The sequence below is a fragment of the Colletotrichum paranaense genome (genome assembly GCF_030867605.1).
Source record: "Colletotrichum paranaense strain IMI 384185 chromosome Unknown Scaffold_6.1, whole genome shotgun sequence".
In the NCBI taxonomy this organism is placed as follows: Eukaryota; Fungi; Ascomycota; class Sordariomycetes; order Glomerellales; family Glomerellaceae; genus Colletotrichum; species Colletotrichum paranaense.
Genome location: NW_026848964.1, coordinates 2,346,979 through 2,366,827, shown reverse-complemented (window position 1 = coordinate 2,366,827; position 19,849 = coordinate 2,346,979). Strand labels below are relative to the sequence as shown.

General features: G+C 53.1%; 8 protein-coding genes across 8 annotated transcripts; 2 read left to right on the top strand and 6 right to left on the bottom strand.

The window, feature by feature from the left end:
• Positions 1 to 1,568: 1,568 nt before the first annotated feature.
• On the bottom strand, positions 1,569 to 2,134 carry CPAR01_08450 (uncharacterized protein; the record flags this gene model as incomplete). The annotated part of the gene is made up of 3 exons (XM_060492718.1): positions 1,569 to 1,768; positions 1,931 to 1,971; positions 2,022 to 2,134. The coding sequence occupies 3 exons, from the start codon at positions 2,132 to 2,134 to the stop codon at positions 1,569 to 1,571; spliced, it is 354 nt and encodes a 117-aa protein (XP_060349088.1).
• Positions 2,135 to 4,029: 1,895 nt separating this feature from the next.
• CPAR01_08449 (uncharacterized protein) lies at positions 4,030 to 4,593 on the bottom strand (the record flags this gene model as incomplete). The annotated part of the gene is made up of 1 exon (XM_060492717.1): positions 4,030 to 4,593. One exon carries the CDS (start codon positions 4,591 to 4,593, stop codon positions 4,030 to 4,032), a length of 564 nt encoding a protein of 187 aa, XP_060349087.1.
• Positions 4,594 to 6,199: 1,606 nt separating this feature from the next.
• Positions 6,200 to 6,424, top strand: CPAR01_08448 (uncharacterized protein; the record flags this gene model as incomplete). Its single annotated transcript, XM_060492716.1, has 1 exon — positions 6,200 to 6,424. The coding sequence occupies one exon, from the start codon at positions 6,200 to 6,202 to the stop codon at positions 6,422 to 6,424; it is 225 nt and encodes a 74-aa protein (XP_060349086.1).
• Positions 6,425 to 7,940: 1,516 nt separating this feature from the next.
• On the bottom strand, positions 7,941 to 8,861 carry CPAR01_08447 (uncharacterized protein; the record flags this gene model as incomplete). Its single annotated transcript, XM_060492715.1, has 1 exon — positions 7,941 to 8,861. One exon carries the CDS (start codon positions 8,859 to 8,861, stop codon positions 7,941 to 7,943), a length of 921 nt encoding a protein of 306 aa, XP_060349085.1.
• Positions 8,862 to 10,475: 1,614 nt separating this feature from the next.
• CPAR01_08446 (Spc97/Spc98 family protein) lies at positions 10,476 to 13,235 on the bottom strand (the record flags this gene model as incomplete). Its single annotated transcript, XM_060492714.1, has 2 exons — positions 10,476 to 13,082; positions 13,161 to 13,235. 2 exons carry the CDS (start codon positions 13,233 to 13,235, stop codon positions 10,476 to 10,478), a joined length of 2,682 nt encoding a protein of 893 aa, XP_060349084.1.
• A 636-nt stretch (positions 13,236 to 13,871) lies between these two features.
• CPAR01_08445 (glycolipid 2-alpha-mannosyltransferase) lies at positions 13,872 to 15,232 on the top strand (the record flags this gene model as incomplete). The annotated part of the gene is made up of 4 exons (XM_060492713.1): positions 13,872 to 14,016; positions 14,081 to 14,341; positions 14,396 to 15,014; positions 15,076 to 15,232. The coding sequence occupies 4 exons, from the start codon at positions 13,872 to 13,874 to the stop codon at positions 15,230 to 15,232; spliced, it is 1,182 nt and encodes a 393-aa protein (XP_060349083.1).
• A 261-nt stretch (positions 15,233 to 15,493) lies between these two features.
• On the bottom strand, positions 15,494 to 16,692 carry CPAR01_08444 (WD domain-containing protein; the record flags this gene model as incomplete). Its single annotated transcript, XM_060492712.1, has 2 exons — positions 15,494 to 16,548; positions 16,647 to 16,692. The coding sequence occupies 2 exons, from the start codon at positions 16,690 to 16,692 to the stop codon at positions 15,494 to 15,496; spliced, it is 1,101 nt and encodes a 366-aa protein (XP_060349082.1).
• Positions 16,693 to 17,297: 605 nt separating this feature from the next.
• On the bottom strand, positions 17,298 to 18,937 carry CPAR01_08443 (uncharacterized protein; the record flags this gene model as incomplete). The annotated part of the gene is made up of 4 exons (XM_060492711.1): positions 17,298 to 17,543; positions 17,596 to 18,569; positions 18,627 to 18,659; positions 18,706 to 18,937. 4 exons carry the CDS (start codon positions 18,935 to 18,937, stop codon positions 17,298 to 17,300), a joined length of 1,485 nt encoding a protein of 494 aa, XP_060349081.1.
• Positions 18,938 to 19,849: the final 912 nt, after the last annotated feature.

The window sequence follows — 19,849 nt, the reverse complement described above, 5'->3', positions numbered from 1 at the left end:
AGAAGACTCAGGGATATATCTGGTACTCTACCATTTGGGTGACTTGCGTTGGTATGCCTCAAGGAAGGAGCAAGTAGATCTGGTTATCTCTCAAAAATGACTTCAATAGAGCCTTTTATTGGTCCACGGTCGAATGGTCCCTCACTGATCCGAGTATCGACCGGTCTTCATAGGGGTAGTGCCGATTTCCGAGGTCAGAGTAAGAATTGCATACTCGAATGCTCCAAAAATTGCCTTCCCTTTTTAGACTTGTGTTTCGGTGATCATAAACTCGGCCAGGCTAGAGTCGTACCTCTACTTACTTGAGATACAAAGACAACCCTCCTTGTGACTTGTTCCTCATAGTGAAGAGATGTGCTACGCGATGGCAGGCTATGATAAAATGAAGACTTTTTATCAGCTCCGGGGGCAACCACCACCAAATAAACCATACAACTGAGCAAAACCACCCTCGTGATGTGCTCACTTGGCCCAGACCTTGAGTGAAATCCCTCTCAACAAGGATACGACCGTCAGGGTATGATGATAGTGGCGATTTAAATAGGACGATCAGCCAGCTTTCCCGCCACGCTCGCGTGCTTTTTAAAGAACGGATAGGCAAACACACTACAATTGCTTTGTCGAAATGCCGTCAAGGTTGACAATCTGATGTGAGTCGAAATCCACTGGTAAGAGCGCCATAGGTCTCCTCTCACAAAGGATTACACTCTAGATGGCTCAAGAGACTGCTCCAAGAAGTCTTAAGGTAAGATTACGAGAGTTAAACCATGACGAAGAATCGCCAGTCACCACGCACTCCCGCGCTGGGCGACACCCACTTTCATGATCAACTATAATTGGATCTGGGGGCCAGAATGACGGCACAGGCGTTGTTTAGTAGGACCATGAGATCCTCTAGGTTACACTTACAACAACGCCTGATTCACTGACCGGTACGACGTGGTCCACCTCCGATAGGATTCTAAAAGTCTTGGGCAGTGAATATGGAGCACTCCTTCATCGCAACCTTTTCTTCCACGCTGAAATCCGCCTACGTTGTGGCCCGAATCGGCGTGATAGTGACGTACTATGATCATAACAAGGAGAGAGACTGAAAACCAACAAGTCCCCAATGCTGATATGATATAGTAGACAGACGAGTCAACCGCCACAGACCCCTTTTGCTGCGAAACACGCACATCGACCATACAACCCTACTTGGACCGCAGCCGTATCTCGATCTCGATGTTCAGTATTGAGATGTAAAAGACGCTCGGTGTTCGATGCCTGCCCAAACTCTACCCGAGTCCCGTAGTTAACGAGCAAGCTTCGATATCGCAGAGAGGGTCGCGCCTGAGGAGTCGGAAAGGCCGTCAGGATGACGGAGGATCGCCGAAGAGCTCAGCGACAGCCAATCATTACTGGGACGGTTAGCGGCGAGGATCCCGTTGGGTGACAAGTTCAAACCCCTTGGGCCCCAGTAAATTCGGACGCAGAGGTGCCGTAGAGTGGCGGGGGAAGGCACCGGGACGGTCAGAGAGGTTTTGGGGATCAAAGGGAGCAGTAGAAGAAGAGGACTCGGCGTGCTGCTATCTTCTCTGGCCCCAATCAGGCGGTTCAGTGATGCTCGAGCCTAGGACTATCATCGCTAAGTTTGAGGGTACGTGGACCTTGATACTCTCACGGTGGATCGGGGACTCGAGGTCGGGGCTCATCATTGTGGACGAGGCGTCGGCCGACAACTCTCTCAGGCGTAGAGGAAGCCATAGATGTCCGGTTGGGAACCATTCTCTAGAGGTAGTATAACATCATTCATGACGTTTCAGAGGATGTTTCCCCAGACCTCCACGACCCCTCAGCCTCCATCAAGGGCCCATCGCAGGCGAGATCGATGTCATTATGCGGGCCATTTGATCATACTGCGTGGTCCAGCCGTTGGGACGGCTCCTACCGTGGCCGAGAGTTGAGGACGCAGGGGCGAAAGCAACCCTCCTAGCTAGTACATATTTGCCAGCTGTAATTCAGGGGTCGTCGTTGAGTACCGGTATGCTGTCACAGACGACCATCCGCCCAAAGTAGGAGGATTGAGATCTGATTGTGTGTGCCAGCTCTTCGGGCATAGCGGCCGGTAGAGATGAGGTGAGGTGAGAGGCATGGCGTCATCACGTGTGATGGCATACCTTTGGCGGACGCGCAAAGAAACAGTTTCGTTCATATCACTTTGAGGTATGTGAGCTCTCCTTCTTTCTTGTGGTCCGGGTCAGACAAGAGTCAGGGTCTGGAACCTTGGCGCGGGCCTGTGTCTCCATTCGAGGCTGAGGGGAGCTCATAGAGAGTGTGGGTAGTCATGGTATGATGCAGGTGGCGGGAACTGCTTCATGGGTGCCCCCATAGTATAGACGGGAGGCTTTTTTTCTTCATTGTCAGCCGTCGTAAGGGTCGCACGATGATGAGAGAAGCTGTGGCAAGGGGTGATGCGAAGAGAGGGGAAAAAAAAAAAGAATCTAGCTCTAATAGCAGCTAGGTGTGCATGACAGACAATGCAGCAATGCTCGAGCGAAGCGAGACGAGAGCCGCATTCTAGCTAGCAAACGTGCAAATCTTTGAAGATCTGAGAGAGAAGAGGGTTTCTCTCTGCCTCGTGGAACTCGGTCTAAGCGGGCTGTCGACGTAAAGAGACGTAGAAAGACGTAAGTTGTGGTGCTGTCTGTGGTGCTATGAGGTCGTCGCGCGTATCATTCCTTCCTGTGACGGAATGGACCAGCGTTTGAGCCTTTTGGGGGAAAGGGGGGCGTGTTTGTGGTGTGTGTGACGGAGCAGCTTGTCAAAACGTTACCAGGGAGGAAGGGGAGAAAATGGAAGAAAACGCTCGCTCCAACGTTTTGATTGGTTAACTAAAGCGAAAAGCAGGGGGGGATCCGACCGTCGGGCCAGGGTGAGAAAAAGAGCAGCGAGTGACATCATAGGGCGCCGGGTTAGTGGCGCAGCGTGACTTCACACGAGACTTGATTGGCAAGACCTGACGACACACCAACCTCCAAACAGCTCCAACGACGTAAACTGAGGCAAGGCCGAACAAACTGAGAGGAAGGACGAGCTGCCTTCCGTCAGCCTTGACGTCTGTGTGTCCCATCCAGCCAGCCCCAAAGTCTGAATTTCTGTAGTCTACCTACGGATGCACTCCCACTATTCGTACAAGCTACGGCCGGTTCGAGGTCTATCCGCCGCAACGGATACGTCCTGGCCACATGCATCCATCCATGGCCCATCCTCCATCCCCCCCTGAGAGCATCCATCCCTTCTCGCGATCCCCCCGGCCATCTATCTTACGTTACGGTTTACTGCGTATCGCGTACCTTCCGTCACAACTGTCTCGCCACGGTCGAGAGAGGCCAATTATGCTCCAATGAGGTTCTGGGCCATTACATAGCTTCCAAACGCGCAAACCCGCCGTTTCGGTTGCTTTCCTTTAGCGACAAAGTGTGTTTTCTTTCTTGTCAGATCTCCCCGGCCTTTCAACCCCAGCGTATATCGGAGCTTTAGTTTGCAGACCCCTGACGTCCTGGTAAATCTCTCACCCGAAGAGAAACGTCTCCAATTTCTCGGTGAGGGTCAGATCAAGACCGAATGCGGCCTACGGTACAATGAACCTTGTCTGCTCCTCCGTGACCCGGCTCCGTGATGTCGAGGGCCGAAATTTGTTCAAAGCTTCCCTGTTGCTGGTCTTGGCATCTTGCTGGCTCAGTGTTCAACTCTGAATAGCTTCGGCATGGGCTAGATCCGGTGGGACCAGGTCAAGTGCGGGAGGGCGTGATGGGGCAAGCCGCACGTCAAGATGCCCCTGACACGGGAATCATGAGAATCAGCGCAGAGGCCTCTGCTGAATAGGGTTGCCACCGAAGGGGGGAGAAGGGGGCAATTCCCATCCTCATCATTTCTTAGGGGAGGGGGGAATGGGAAATTGAGGCCCAAGAGTGCCGAAGTCAGTCTCCCCGCCATGGCAAATTTCTCAAATTCCCATGCCGACGGAGGATGGTGGGCATGAGGGCATCATGGGAATTTCCTACAGGTACGTTCCTGGCCCTTGGGCAAGGTGGTCACGATCTGGACAGTATTCCCACTAACACGAGGATCAAACCAATGATAGCCCTCAAAGACGGTGGGGACCCGGGAGGTAGCAGTTCCAAAAAGTTGCCGAATGGCTTCAGATTTGGCGGCTAGCCTTCCACACTCTTGTTTGGGATCCGTGCCTTCTGCCTTGACGGCATGGTGTCCGCGCCCAGGCACAGACCAGGGACGCCAAGTTGCACATAGTAGTGGTGAAAGGTGAAGTCTCCACTGCCCGAAAGGTTGAGGGCGACGGCGGACGACCAGGGCAAAAAAGAAGGAAGGTGGGACACTGGACGGACCCACTGACAGCAACGTCCACACCCGGGGTCCGGCCGACGCAGACGCTTCGGCCAATGACGTCTGCTCCACCCGCCGATCTTTGACGACAAGTCTTGCTTGGCTACTGCTTGGCCGCGCCGTTGCCAACCTTTCACTTCCCTTACACCACATTCCTGCTACTCTAAACAAGACAAGACTTACTACCACCCATCTCTTTCCCGTCATTGACCTATTGACTAGGGAAGCTCTGGTCAAGTGCCAGTAGCGCCTGTCTTTAATGTGAACACGCTTCTTTTTGGCTGGCTTGTGACCCCCCGGACTGAACCCTCATCGTCGTTCGTTCGCGCAAGCTGCTTGCTTGTGGATGGCGACCTAACCGTGAGCTTGCTTGCTTCCCCTGGACCTGGATGAGATAGACGTATCATGCAGCTGTGGCAGCACAATCGTACAACGAACATGCCGACCCTCCATCAGAGTTGGGGGAGGTTTCAAGCTTTCGATAATGCCGTCCTCCTGTAAGGTCATGGGGTGGCCAAAAAATCAAGGGTCCAACACACCTTTGAGCCTTTGGCGTCAGGATGGGCACGATGTTCGAGACAATCCTATTCGCTTGCAGTCTGGCCATGTCTATCTCGACGTATTGATGGGACATGGATCAGAAACCCCTCAAGCCTCTTTTTCTCAGGGTCTCCCGTCCAGCTCCACGCCCCGTCCGCCGGTCCAGAACCTCCAAGGGTAGGAAAGCGAAATGGAGAGGGGACTGATCGTCGCTGTCTTTGTCCGAGATTCGGGGGACAGGTATTTTGACATGTCGACAGCTACTCCAAAGAAGCGCGAAAGGCAGAGAGGAACAAGCTGTGCTCCGTAGGTACGCGTGAGAATGTGTGGCCAGTAGGTACCGGTAGACATGCCCGGTGACTTTCGGTGTGGACAACTGATCAGCAGGGTCTTTCCGTTCTCGGCCACCTCCCGCACCCGCAAACCACCTCTCTTGTGGCCTGCAGTGTATCACCGTACCGCTTACTGCATCATCAGCCCTGTCCGTGGCAATAAACCCAGCAGTGGGCGAGGTCTGCTTGATTGGCCCCTTGCGCCTCGACCCCCGGCCCAGTTACGCCATATCGTGCAGGCCTCACCCGGGGGTACAGCAGAACGCTAAGACGCCGTCAATCACTGCCGATCCCTAGCGAATTGAGTGTAGGCGGGATATGCAGCAGCTCCTCTTTGCTGAGTGGGAGGGATGAGGGGGTGAAGAGGAAGGAACGGTGCCTGCTTTTCTCTCTCACTCTCTGTGCGTGGGCAAGTTGCTCTACTCTGCGCTGCTCAATCTCGTCTCTTCCCACACTCAGACCCCCTCCCCCTCGACCCTTGAGAAAAAGGGAGGGGGGTATACCTTAGCGTAGGTCCCATAGCTTGCAACATCCGCTAGTGACGGAGGACCCTGTGTTTTGCCTGATGGGCGACGTGCTGCTCACCACCACCACACACACGACCCCGTCCTGCCCAACTTTCCCTACGTCTGTGTTCACCTCTTCTCCACGACAAGCCTTGCAGCGAGCCTTTTCGCCCCTCTTATTTTCTTTTATAAACCCAGGACCTTTCCTGCCAACCACCGTATTTTGAATTCCGTTTCATCAGCACCCAGCTTCAATAACAACAACTTCACACCGTTCTTAAATACATCTACAAATTTCTATATCTACCTAACGCTTCCATCACATCCAACTACCGGAAGCAATCTACCAACCAACAACTACTCCTCACACGCCTTAAGCCTCTCATCAGCGGCTTACTTTCCAACAACACCACATATTGTATCTAAATCGCCTCCATGAGCCCTTCCACCATGCCCGCTCGCCAAGACGCCTACTCCGTCTCCATCCCTGTCTCTCCTCCTCCTCCATCAGATCTCTCCACCTACATGCGCTCGATGCACCAGCACACCAAGCGCCAGATGGAGGCTGCCAACCGCTCCTCTACGAGAAGATCCGGCGGCCGCACGAGTTACCCTCACAACTCTCACCACTCCTCATCCAGCCACGATTCATCGTATTAAATCATTTTTGATACATCGTAATGGCTACTCCATTCATTGATCCTTTTCACCGGGTCTTCGGCTTATCACACCGGTCTTTTTATCGGCTTGAGAGCCTCTTTTCAGCGACTGCGAAGAGCAGACAACAGAATCAACTCGGTCTAGCACGATATTAGCGCGATGGAATCAGAATCTGGCAATATTAGCATTTGGCGCGAAAGAGTTTGCTTTAAGATGGCGGGTATTGTTTATAAGGGGAAACCCTCAGGCGTTGGTGGTTTGATGGTTATCGGGCAGCTTCACCCCGTGATGTCGAGGGTGATCATCCATGATTATGATAAGAACGAATAAATCATTACAATCGCTACAAAAACTTACAACTTTGCTCCCTTGTGATGTCTCATTATCTCTATACCACATACCTGACCTTACCCGAAACTGCTCACAACTCTTTTGATGCGCATATGTCACAAAGCCCAGTTAGCATACGATCAATACATATCTGCACACCATAGTAAAGTCATAACCAATCCTGCGGGGTACTGCAAAACAACATACTACGATTACTTCTCATATATCCCTCGCTTCCGATGATAATACTCCTCCACCATCCCTCCACAATCTAGGACTTGCGACCACTTCCAGCAGATACTCCCTAAAAGGGCGGCCATCCTTTCCATCTCTACTTGGAGCCACCAACCCTGCTACGATCGACGCGATCCAGACACCCAAACTCTGAATCGCGCAATTAAAGAAGAAACCCACAGAGAAAGAGAGAGAGAGGGAGAGAGAGAGAGAGAGCCAAGAGGTCGGTTGCATTACCGAACCTTGGAGTCTATTCACAAGCTCAACACACAAACGCGAACATGCGCGGGCACGCACACATACGCATCGGCTTTCGCAGCGCTGGACCTGTCAAGGTGGAAGATCGACAGTGGAGCTTGTGCAAAAGAAAAAAAAGCACAGACAACCCAGGAACATCTAGAACACAGCAAAGGACAAAATAGTGCGACGTACAAAGCGAGAGAAGGAGGGGGAACGGTCGAAAGTGACGTCTCAACAATGCTGGATGGCTAGAGTTTAATTATATCGCTAGGTATTCATCGTCCGAAAAATGAAAAGTCAAAGGGAGATAGAACGAGAGGCGGGGAATGGGGGTGGGCTTCGACCCCTTCTGTCGGTGTTGCCTTTGATCGCTCAATATTCGTCTAGTACCTACTCCGTACATTGTCCTTGTACGTGTACCCTTACGCCATCAACCGTCTGTCCACCCAATGCCTTGATTATGTACCCTGCAGAAAAGAGTCTGTGCGGTAAATCTCCGTTTTCCGAAACGCCATGCCCAAAAATTAAAGTTTACCACCAAGTACAATAACAGCCCTATTCATGATATAAAGAGACAGATGACGTGCAGCTGCTCTCCATTTCCCCTGCGCGATGATGCAGGTGGGCAGCGACAAAGAGTCAGGGGGAAGAAACGAGAACAAACATTGCTGCAGCCACGCCCTGGCTTGTATTCCCATATGGCACACAACTCTCAGACCAGTGAAGGCTTCTTTTTGATGCCAAGCGCCGCAGAGTAATCCTTCTTCTTCTTCACCACGCGTTTGGCGGGAGGCGGCGGCGGCGGCATCATTGAAGTATCCCTCACGGTCCCCGCCGGTGCAGCAGTCTCCGACTTTTCCCCTGACATTGAGGATGACGCTGCCACCGCCAATAATGAGGAGGATGTGGTTGCTGATGGTCCACCAATGACCCCTCCGTCAAACTCATCGTCGTCGATAATCTCCTCTCCAAGCCTCTCCCTCGCAGCGGCGAAAGCCTTCCGCGCAGCCTCCTCGTCCTCCTTCTCTTGCCTCGCCCTCTCCTCGTCCTCGGGCCTGACGACGTACTCGGAGAAATCCACGCCATCCTTTTCAGACCGCTGGATGCGCGCGTTGCGCTGGCGGATCTCGTCGAGCGCGTCCGCGGCAGCCATCTCCAGCCTCGCGTCCTCGTTCTTGGCTTCCAGGTCCGCCATCGCGTTCTTCTCCTCCTCGCCCGCGGCTTCAGCCTCCTCGCGCTCCAACCGGTCCAGCCTCTCGTCGACGCTCTCCTTCTCGCCCTCCTTGTTGCGCCAGGGTTCCATGTTCCGTATCGCGCCCTTGATTACGGCGTAGTCGGCGATCTTGGGGTCGGTCCTGATGATGATTTCCGCCGAGCACCGCGTGCACTTCAGGTAAAAGCGGTGAATCTGGATGTTGAGATATCGCTCTGCTTGGTTCGTCTCCTTTCTGGAGTTGAATTTGCGGCCCTTGTAGATGTATTCTCCGCACGTCGTGCACTTCATCGAAAAGGGCGCCATGATGCGGACGGTCTGGACCTTAGGGCCGGTCTGCTTGGGACCGCGCTTACGCGTGAGGGCGGAGGGATCGAAATCCGGGGGGTAGTACTTCTGGAGCACTTTGCGTTCAGACATTTTGAACGATGGGCTTCCGCAAGGTTATGCGACGATAGATTCGGGTTCGGTAGGCGCAATTGTGGGTGAAAGCGAGGTTGTCGTTAAAGTTTTTGGAGGTGTTGATATCTCGCAGGCAAACCGTGCAGCTGTGGCGGATGTCACTGATGGTGGGGCACCGTGCCGTTTCGGGAAGCCGGCGAAACAAAACACCCGGTTACTGATTACGGTCATGTTCGCACAAACATTCAACTTCCGTTTCTTTCAAACCGTTTCACATGTGACCATTCCTGCCAAGAGTCTCATGAAGGCACCAGTACCTTCAACTCATTCGTGAGGTGCTTCTAAAAGGCCATTTCCATGATCACGAACGAGGAGGTTTCAGGCTATACTTTGCTGTTATTAGTTCTTGGCTACTCGACTAGAAATGGATTACTCCAAAGACCGGCCAAGATCATGCTGCCAGCCCTGAAAGAACGTGTGAAGTTCTCGGAAACAACCGCTGACGAGCCTCAGCAAACCCGCGAGAACAACTTTCCCTGTCTTCACGTGTAGAACCAAGGTCCACCTTCCAGCAGAGTCTAGAACTGATCACGAGCACCCTGGCTTGAGCTTCAATTTCCCGAGTTGGGCTCTCTTTCCCAGTTCCTTGCTCTTACGGATACTCTCGGGCACCAACGCAACACTCAACTCAAATCGTGGACGGCCACCGTAGACGGATCATGGACTTCCGCAAGGGAAACGCGCGGGGGCACGTCTACAGAGTACATAAAGAGACGTTACATGTCGGCAGGTCTTTCACCCGCTCGCCAGGCGGCGCCTTAGTCGGCGTCGACAACAACACACTCACACCCCCTCTGGTCCCAAAATCGTTGTAAGGGACCCCTGGCTTCCGGTCACAACCGTTGGGCCCCACCGTCGATCTTGCTCGTTCCAAGGTTCGAGGCTGTCTGGAGAGCGAAAAGTTGGCATCAGTGAACCCCGTCCCCTGGCGGGCAGGGGCACGAAGTCCATAATGCCTCGATACCGCCGGAGAGACGTACAAGTACGTCGGGCGGCATCGTGAACACCGTCGTGGTGTTGTGATTCCCGTCGGTTCCGGCACGAGCAGTCTCGTGGTTGCGACTCCAAGGGTCTACGCTAGCAATCATGAATCACCACACTAGCAGCCTAGCACACCTTTATGCGAACGATGTTCTCTCTTTTTCAGGGACCACAGCCAACTAAGGTAGACTACCTCAGTGATCGAATCAGCTCATCAGATGCAACACCTAGGAGAAGTGGGTTGAAGCTCAAGTCTGCTGTAAGGTATTGTCGAGGCATCGCACGATACGGTTCAGTAAACCTCGTGTCCTGGCGGCACTTACCGAGCATCGTCTCATGTTGCTCTTGACCGCCCACCAAGTCAACTTGATCATCTCTGCAGGATTCCAATAATTTCAATCTGCTGCAGGACCCATCTGCAGTGGGAATGAGTTGGCGTTGGCCCGGCGGTTTGACAGGAGTATGGGAATCAAGGAATCCCATGTCGATCCCTATCCTTTTCCGGAATTCTGTAAACTCTAATGGTTTTGCGGGTCTCCACGACCAAGTTCTCAATGCTGCCAGCCGTCCCCTACCAACTTGGCAAAGCCTTCAAGCGCCCTCCTTGACACCCACCTCCAGCATTTCAGCCAGGAGGTCCCATTTCACAGCCGCCTCGTCGCTTGAGGCCCTGGCAACCCCTCGTAGCCCCCCACAAATGAACTTTAGGTGCCTCTCAAAGTCCGTCTTAATCTCCCGCAAGCATTCTAGGTAGCCCTTGCCTGCATTAATTGCACCCCTTTTGGTTCTGGTCCCGAGACGCTCCGCACCTTCGTCGTCACTGTCTTCGGCGTAGACAGCCGGTTTTCGACGGCGGGGACTCGCTTTCATCGGCGAGGACATGATGGAAAGACGAGATAGCTCCTGTTGTTCCTCAGCCTCCTCGGCGACGCTAGCGCTTTGTGCGTCCTCGAGTTTCGCGGCTAGGTCCATGATGTCCAGGATGCCACTGCGTATGGGATCCAGTTTTCTGCCGAGACATGCAGCGTCGATAACTTGCTTCACGAAGGCTTCGTGAAGCCTGATCATGGCATCTACATCATAGGCCTCTCGCATTTTCCAGCGGAGGGATTCTGTGTAAGGAGCTAGAACCAGCGTTGCCAGGTATGTCTGGATGCAGTTACAAAACCACATCAACTTCGAGCGGAGCAGGTAGTACAGCGCTTTGCTACCCCATACATCGCTTCTCGAAGCAAGCTCTTCGAGGATCCGGTTGCGTTGGATGAGGCCGATGGCGCGTCTGATTTGCATGAGAAATGTGAAAACTGCTTGGTATTGGGCAGCTGTGTCTTCGGTGACAACGAGCTGCACTGGCCAGGGAAGACGGTACTGGAGGGTGATTTCTGGCAAGGCCGTACGGATGAGATCGCGACCAGCGACAACAGATTTCTTTTGGCCTTCGATCCGGACAGTGACAAAGAGGCGGGTGGTATCAACTCGTGGCGAAAATGCCTCCTGAGCCAAACCAGTCAAGGAGTATCGGTCATGCCAATCGGGCCTGAGGGCGTCTAGCCGGGCGAAAATGCCTTTGCAGAATTCATCAGCCGCAGCTCCATCAGCCATGAGAAAGAGGTGATGCAGTGCGCCAATATTCGACTCTAGGTTGCAAGAATCAAAGAGCGCCTGTTTCAGAGTTTCCGAGGTCGCATGATATTTGCTCTGCATCCATAGAGTGAAGGCCGATGTGAATAGTTCGGGGAATGGTGCAAGTTCCAGGCCCGGCGGGCAGACCGCTTCGAATGTTAGAGGGGGTTCGTGATCATCCCAGAGTTGACGAAGTGCATCAAATTTTCCAAGATGTTTGAGAACAACAATACTTTTCCCAGCCGTGAAGATTTTACCAACACTTGGCTGCAGGAAGCTGGGCGCATGCAAGACCCCTTCTGATGTTCGTCTCATTTTGAATTGTTCTTGCCAGACCTGACGCAGCGGAACCTGGGTTGGCGACTCAGACACGAAGAAGATCTTATCGCCTGGCACGAGTTGCCCCTCTGACATCCAAAGTCGAATTGGTCGGAGATAGACTTGAAAACAGTTGAAGAATATGCGTCCTAGGAAGTCATAAGTCGAATCGCGACCTGAGAGCTGGGCTCTGCTAATTTCATCGTAGACAAGCTCGAGAAAGCGGAACGCTCCACCATTCGCAGGATCGTAAAGCTGCCTTATAATCTCTGAGAGAGATACTAAAGGTTCCATCCTTGGTCTGAGTTCCTCCAGGACTGCTGCCATGCTGATGACTGTATCTTCCCGCGCCACTGCCAGACTACTCTGGATATTGGATAACCTTTCGTCAAAGGATTGCAGACAGGCAATGACATTGTCACGGAAAACCTGAAAGAGAGGCGCTGTTTGGGATCTCTTCGAAAAAGTTCGTATTTGGGAAACTTGGCGCCCGCTTTCCGCGAAGCTGCTCACAAGGGCTTTGTGTGTATCCCATTCAAGACTGGATATCTGGTAAGCCGGGTCGGCAAGACCATCTTTCTGGAACAATGTCGTGGGTAGGCCTTGTAACATGAAGAGGGCCTCTCTCATCGCCTGGAACTCTGTGATGGCGACCTTTTGCGGTCGGGCTGAAGACGCAGTCTTCTTGCCTTTCACCCTCCAAGCCTGGCTATCCTGAACAACCTTGAGGGCTGCCTCGTCAGACGAGGCAATCTCGAAAGCCTCCGGTCTCCGGCCAACTGATGTATCCAGAGTTGAGAGAGATGTCTCACCAGATACACTTGATGTATCTGACTTAGCCTCGCCATATTCATCGCCAGAGTGATCGCTGTAGTCAATGGTGTTCCATATCTCAGCTTCCTCGTGCCATCTATCCTCTTTCGCGATGTCTTCCCATCTAAGCGGCGGTTCGAGGTCTTTTTCGGGCTCTCGAAGGAGTTCTAGGTCGCCAAGTCGGGTTTTCTGTGTTGGCTTATCGGAAAGCTCGAGGAGAAAATGAAGTATGTCAGGGTGCCACTTCGTTCGGAATTCTGATAACGCATCGAGCCGCTCCTTGAAGGCATCTGCCAAGCCTTCACGATGGTGGACCCTAAATCGCTCCTCCAGGCCGACAAGCTGCTTGTCAATGTCGAATTGATTGGTGCGCAGGAAGTTGTGATGCTTGAGACTGCGATGCGAAGACTCGCGCAATAAATTGAAGCGCTCTCGACTGATGTGCTGCCGTTGGTGTTAGCGACGGGCCGAGCTGCATTGCATTGTGTATGCCCATGCAAGATGGGATGAACCGTCTCCCACCTTGTCCGGTGTCGATGTGATGATGACCTCAACCAGCTCGTCGGTCAAGGCGCCGAGCTTTGCAGCGAATGTCATTGTTTGTCGTCGGAAGTAGCCAGGCGAAGGATTTCAAGGTCAGATCATGAGAAACAGGGGGCCATGTGTCGGCATTGAGCTAATCTGTCGGCATCGTCAGGAGACGCGTTGTAGAAGTGCTTGTCGCAAGTACACGCGACAGCCATCTGGTGCGCAGGTGGTGTTAGGATGCCGGCCGAATAGAGGGGCGCGCGGGGGTACTGATCCTCCCTTATCGCTCATTACAGGGGTGCGACAGCTGGACAAAGCGCCCATAGGTCCTTGGTTCTCCCAATGCAAGACGCTAATTGGCAAATTTCACGGGGTGACATCAGCCTCAAGCATCCAACGACCTAGGACAACTGCCATCAACGCCCCCTTTTCCGATTTTTTACGCGTCACTCTTCAATCTGGCCTAGTGGTCAACAAATCTCCCTTCCACACCACCGAACGGCCCTCAGAAACCGACGGCACGAGCCGCGACCGAGAAATCTCCCACCACTCGATCGACTTCGACGACCTGGCTTTTCCGCTAGCCGTTGATTATTCGCGCAAAAGTCGAACCTGACATCGCTCGACGGCTCGACTTGTCGAGATACCTCCGCCTTCCCACATCATTCCTACGACTGCTAGCTTGCTTCCAATCCATCTGCCAAAATGGCGGTCGCCCGCCCAGTTCGAGCTCTGGCGTTAGCCGCCGTGATGCTTTGGTGCTTCTTCCTTTACCAGATCTTTGGCCCCGAAAGGCCGATAAGCCAGAAGCCAGTGCGCTACGAGAATGGACGGGACCCCAACTTGGATCGTGAGTTGCGCCTGCAATTACTACAGTCATCGCATAGATCGCTGACGACAATATCCGTGCACAGCTACCGGTGAACCTCAAGGTGTTCTGACATATGTCTCCGACAAATATGCCCCCGGCATCGAAGACTCCGCTCGCATCAATGCCACATTGTTGGCGCTGGTCAGAAACGAGGAATTGGATGGAATGATTCAGTCAATGGTCGATCTCGAGAGAACCTGGAACCATAAGTTCAACTACCCATGGACGTTCTTCAATGAGGTTCCCTTTAGCGATGAGTTCAAGAGAAGGACTCAGGCGGCCACCAAGGCTGAGTGCAGATACGGTAAGCTTTTGCGACGATTCCTTACGCAATTCTCGCGCTAATCAAACTTGTTAGAACTCATCCCTAAAGAGCACTGGGAGATGCCCTCTTGGATCAACAAAGACCTGTACGAAGAGTCCGTCAAGATCCTCAAGGAAAACGACATTCAGTACGCCGATAAGGTTTCGTACCACTCCATGTGCCGCTGGAACAGTGGCATGTTTTATAGGCACCCTGCCTTGCAGCACACCAAGTACTACTGGCGTGTCGAGCCTAAGGTCCATTTCTTTTGCGACGTTGACTACGATGTCTTCCGCTACATGCAGGACAACAACAAGACATATGGTTTCACCGTCAACCTGTACGACGCGCCCAAGTCCATCCCAACGTTGTGGCCCGAGACTAGAAAGTTCCTCGCGCAGCACCCCGAATACCTCCACGAGAACAACGCCATGGACTGGCTCACCGACAAGGCTGGTCGTCCCGAGAACAACGTTGATGCGAATGGCTACTCTACCTGTCACTTCTGGAGCAACTTTGAGATTGCCGACATTGACTTCTGGAGGAGCCAAGCGTATGAGGACTACTTCCAGCATCTGGACCGCGCTGGGGGTTTCTTCTACGAAAGATGGGGCGATGCTCCTGTCCACAGCATTGCTTTGGGCCTTTTCGAGGACAAGTCCAAGATTCACTGGTACGTTTTGCCAAGCCTCACGAAGCTCCATACGGAAGATCAGTCAACTAACATGCACCAGGTTCCGCGACATCGGATACCAGCACATTCCCTTCTTCAACTGCCCCAACTCGAACAAGTGCAAGGGCTGCGTAACAGGCCGCTTCACTGATGGCGAGGCCTGGCTGCACAAGGACGACTGCCGCCCGAACTGGTTCAAGTATGTCGGCATGGACTAATCAACCGAAGTGGTTTCAAAGCACGATTGCTGTTCTATGTAATTTTTGGTTGGCACCGATTGGGGATTTCCAGGGAAGCATCTGGGTACATTGGTGTTGGGCGTCTGCGGAACATCCACTTGTGTGTGTAGAGTACCACGGGGTCAGAGACGGACATGACTCTGTATGATTTGGAACATTTTGTTAGATACGTGAACGTCCGGAATGACGATACCTCATCACTGTTGCGATTATATCATAGCGATGCATCATATATGACTTCTAGAGTGAACCAAAGACAGTAGCTATCCCTGACGTGCCACCGACGCAGAACTGATCTCCCCATCCATCGGCCCTCCAGGCCATGCAGCTGATGACGTTGCTCCTCTCCTTCTCCTTGCCATCTTTACCTAGCATTCTCTTCTTGGGCTCGAAGCCCTCTGGGCACGGCACCCGGACCGTTGCAACCAGCTTGCCCGTCAAGAGGTCCCACGCCCATATCTTGCCGTCACCGTTCAAACCCGAAGGTCCCGTGCCGGCTGTAAGCTCATCGCCTGCAATGACATATTTTTCCTTGCTACCGAGGACGGCCTGCACGCGCAACTCCTCATTTCTCCATCCGTCATCGGCGTACGTCTTCAGGCACGTCCCGCTCTCCCGGTCCATCAGCCGGATTTTGCTGTCCAACGATCCGACCAACATGGCTTTGCCGTCCCGCGTGAGCTTGAGACTCGTCACGCTCGCCCCAATGACATCCGTCACGCAACGTCCCATCCGGACATCGTAGCTCCTCACCCTCCCGTCAACGCTGCCCGCAATGACCTCCGCGTCCCTCACCGCGAGCGCCGTGATGGCGTCCTTGGCCTCGTCCAAGACCTGGATGGGCTTTGCCGAGTTGGATTTGGCGTCCCATACGCGCACGCTCGTGTCGAAGCCCCCGGAAACGACGAGCGAGTCCCCGTCGCCGGCGAACGAGACGCAGTTGACGCGCGCCGTGTGGCCGTGCGCGTTGCCGCCGAAGCGGCGGATCGTCTTGGCTGTGGCGACGTCCCAGAGGAAGGCGGCGCGGTCGCCGCCGACGGAGGCGAACCGCTCGTTGTCAGAGGAGACGGAGAGGTCGAGGACCTCGTAGCCGTGGGCTGTGTAGGTCTGAATGAGGCGGGCTTCGGGGACGGCGGGCTTGGTGGTTCCCGGCGTCTTGCTGCTGTTGATGGCTGAGCCGTAGCGCTGGGGCTGGTTGTGAGATGCCGGGTTGTAGAGCCTGATGTTGCGGTCCGCTGAACCGGTGAGGATGTATGTTCCTGGCGATGCTGAATATGAGACAGCATGAACGGGTCCTACTTGAAGTCAGCCTCTGATCCTTGTAAACTGCCGAGGAAGTCGACTCTTGTCTTTTCTTGGCCTATGAGTTTAATGGCCAAACGACGCAACTCACCATTCGAGCCCAGCAAGTGAGCGACCGATCTGTCAGGAAACGACATCTTGAAAGGTCGGCAATGTGCCCATCACCGTGTATATCTGACCAGAAGACTACAATTTTTCATTTCTCGACGAAATTCAAGATTCAAATCACGATGCGTCCATGTTTGCTCCCTCTTGCTATAGAGGAGGATTGATGATCTTGCAGTGCCAGTGAATAAGTGTTTGTCTGTGTGGATCGCTTTATTGCATATTCGGTACCCACAGAGACAGCTTCGAATCATTCTCACATCGCGAGCACTCACAGTCTTATCACTGACAGCTAAGAAATGCTGGCGAAGACTTAGAATATCACATAACAGCAGATTCCGTTGAAGGCAAGGTCTTTTGGTCCACGGCTGATCCTTGATTCGGCATCGCGCTGGTTGGCGTAACGATAGCCTTCAAGAACAACGCTAAGCCTCGCCTTTGTATTGATGGCCGGTTGGCCCAATGGCAAGGCGTCTGACTACGACTAAATGTGTTATCAGGAGATTCTGGGTTCGACCCCCAGGCTGGTCAATCACTTTTGTGTTTTGGCGCCATGAAGCAGCTACATCTTATTTTTTTGTCTTCTCATCATCATCGTTGGCTCATCTTCATCCTGGGCAAGATGCTTTTTGCACTGTCATGCTCTTTGACAAAGCAAGAAGCGCGCAATCGACGTCCGCCGTGATACCCTCGTCAAGTCCTCTGCCACATTCATGGTGCCCTTGATGTTTTGGCCACTCATTGAGGACGAAGAAGACTGTGATGCAGGACGCAGCTTGAGCTCTTCCAGTGCCTTTGCTAGCCGTTGGATAGCTATGGGCATATATTCCCTTTTGTCGGTGTAGACCAATCTGAAGCAGCCCGGAACCGTCGATAGGGAGAGCTATGTGAATGTCAATCATCTCATTACAGTTTAGTCGACATGAAAGACCTACTTCTCCAGGACTGAGAAAGACACCTGCTTCATGCAAAAGATATCGACAGAGTCTCATCTCGCGGCTTCCGTCGCGTTCAGCCGAATGCTCACCGTGATCCAACCAAGCCGTCAGCTTGATGAAGATGAACACCCCACTGTTGGCCGGCACGAATGGAATTCCGCTCTCCTTCAAGAACTGCGTGGTCAACCTATACTGCGCCTCGAGTCGTTCACGGTAGATCTTAAGATGTCTACCGACGGCTTCCTCGTCAAGCAAGAAGTGCGTGAAGAATGCAGTCGAGAAAGTCGAGACCCATGTAAACAGCACTAACCGCCTCAGAGAACGCCAGAGGAGCTCGTTCCGCGTCACGAGGAATCCGAGCCGCAGACCGCCGCAGCCAAAGTCTTTGCTTGCGCCGTACATGCAGTGGATGTTCTCAGCGAGCACACCGCGAGGTGGATCATCCTGTATGCTTAGCACGGAGGTGAATGGGGGAAGCGCCTGTCCATCTGCGTCCGTTGTGCCGGCAAAGGTCGACATGGCGTAGATCTCGTCGGATAGAAGGTGCATGTTCTTCTGTCCGCAGAATCTCGCAATCTCGACAAGGGAAGTGCTTGGGTAGGTCCGGCCGCAGGGGTTGCTCGGGTTACAGAGGAGGAGGGCCTTGGGGACAATACCGTCTGCCAGAGCTGTGATGTAGGCTCTGGACATTGCTTCAATGAGCAAAGGGGCAGTCTTCTCGTCAAACTGGCTCTCAATGGGCTCGGGGTTGACCTTGATTAGGCTGACGCCTGCTCTGGCGCACAGATCGTGGGGAAACATCATGTAAGTTGGAGTGATGACCATGATGCCCTCGCCTGGATCGCACATTCCGAATGCCATCATGTCTATGAGTGAGGTCACGCCGTTGGTCACCAGTATGTCAACGGATGTGACTAACCGCGCAGGACCGAAATAGCGATTCACAAAGCTACTCATTGCATCGGCTAGCTCTACCAACCTATTCTTAGCAAAGAGTATCAAGGCCTTGGAATATACTTGATACTCACCTTTCGGTCCCATAACATCACCGTATCGAGTTGCTGTAAGATCATGTCAGTTCAAACTCTCGACCAGACTACAAGCTACTCATGCCTTTCACAAAATCGTAATCCTTGGAAAATCGGTTCATCTCTTCTGCCAGGACATCGCCCATCAAACCATTGATGGCACCGGAGAGGTCAATGACTCCATCAGGGCACGTAGCTGGGTCGTACTGCGGGAGTTTACTGGCTTCATTTTCCAAGTCGATGAAGCCTCCGGAATCCAGATTTGCCAAGGCTCGCGAGGATGGTTTGACAACGTGCTTTCCGGATGCCATGTTTTGGGAAACCCTGAATCATTGATGTGAGTGCGATCCGGAGTCGAAGCCTATACCCCGCCCGAAGCTGATGTCGGATAAGATACGGTGCCTCCGACCTGATTCGGCGTGATGAGATAGCCGAAATCTTGATCCTGGCACTCTACCTTGATTCGTCTCCATAGTCGAAGAGGCTCCTCGCCCGTGAAATGGTGTGCCCATGTATCAGATTGTCACGAGAAACTCACGTTTCTACAGCAATCATGTGAAGCTGGATATCGAGATCAATCCGATCATCCTGGAAGAGGTTCATTTTCCAGGCTGCAGTTCTCCCACGCCTTCATTTTTTACTATCAATCCAAGTCGCAAGGAACCTCAGACGCAGTCAATCATGACAGGAGCTGATCTACGTTTCTAGCATTCCACTCATCACATCTGGACCCTTTCCCGCTGCCGTTCCGGCCTCATTCCAAAGAACCACGGCATGGCGCAGTCTCTTGGTGTGGCTTGCAAGGGAAGACCCCTTTCATTTAATTCTTTAGCTTTCACGCGCAATTTGAAATCTCAGGAACAACCCGGATCGTTGGATCCGAAGGGCGCCGACGGCTGCACACGCGCAACCGACCGTTGATGATCAAGCTCATGGCTGGAACGTTTCTTTACGCCATCTGGACCCCGCTTGTCTAATCTCAATCACTAAAGGCGCACAGGGTCCAGCTGAACCGTGGGCAGCAGAGACACGATGTCTCTGTGTAATCAGAGTGGAAACACCACTGATTCCTCGCGGGAAATGACTTCATCGCCGTTGCTTCCCTTGTTTCATGACACAGATTCGGTTGCCTCGTCTCTTTCGATAAAGCTGTCGGTTGTGAACCGCAAAGACAGGAGTGAGCCAGCTGAGGCACGCATGTAGAAGCGCCCTGAGGCCCTCAG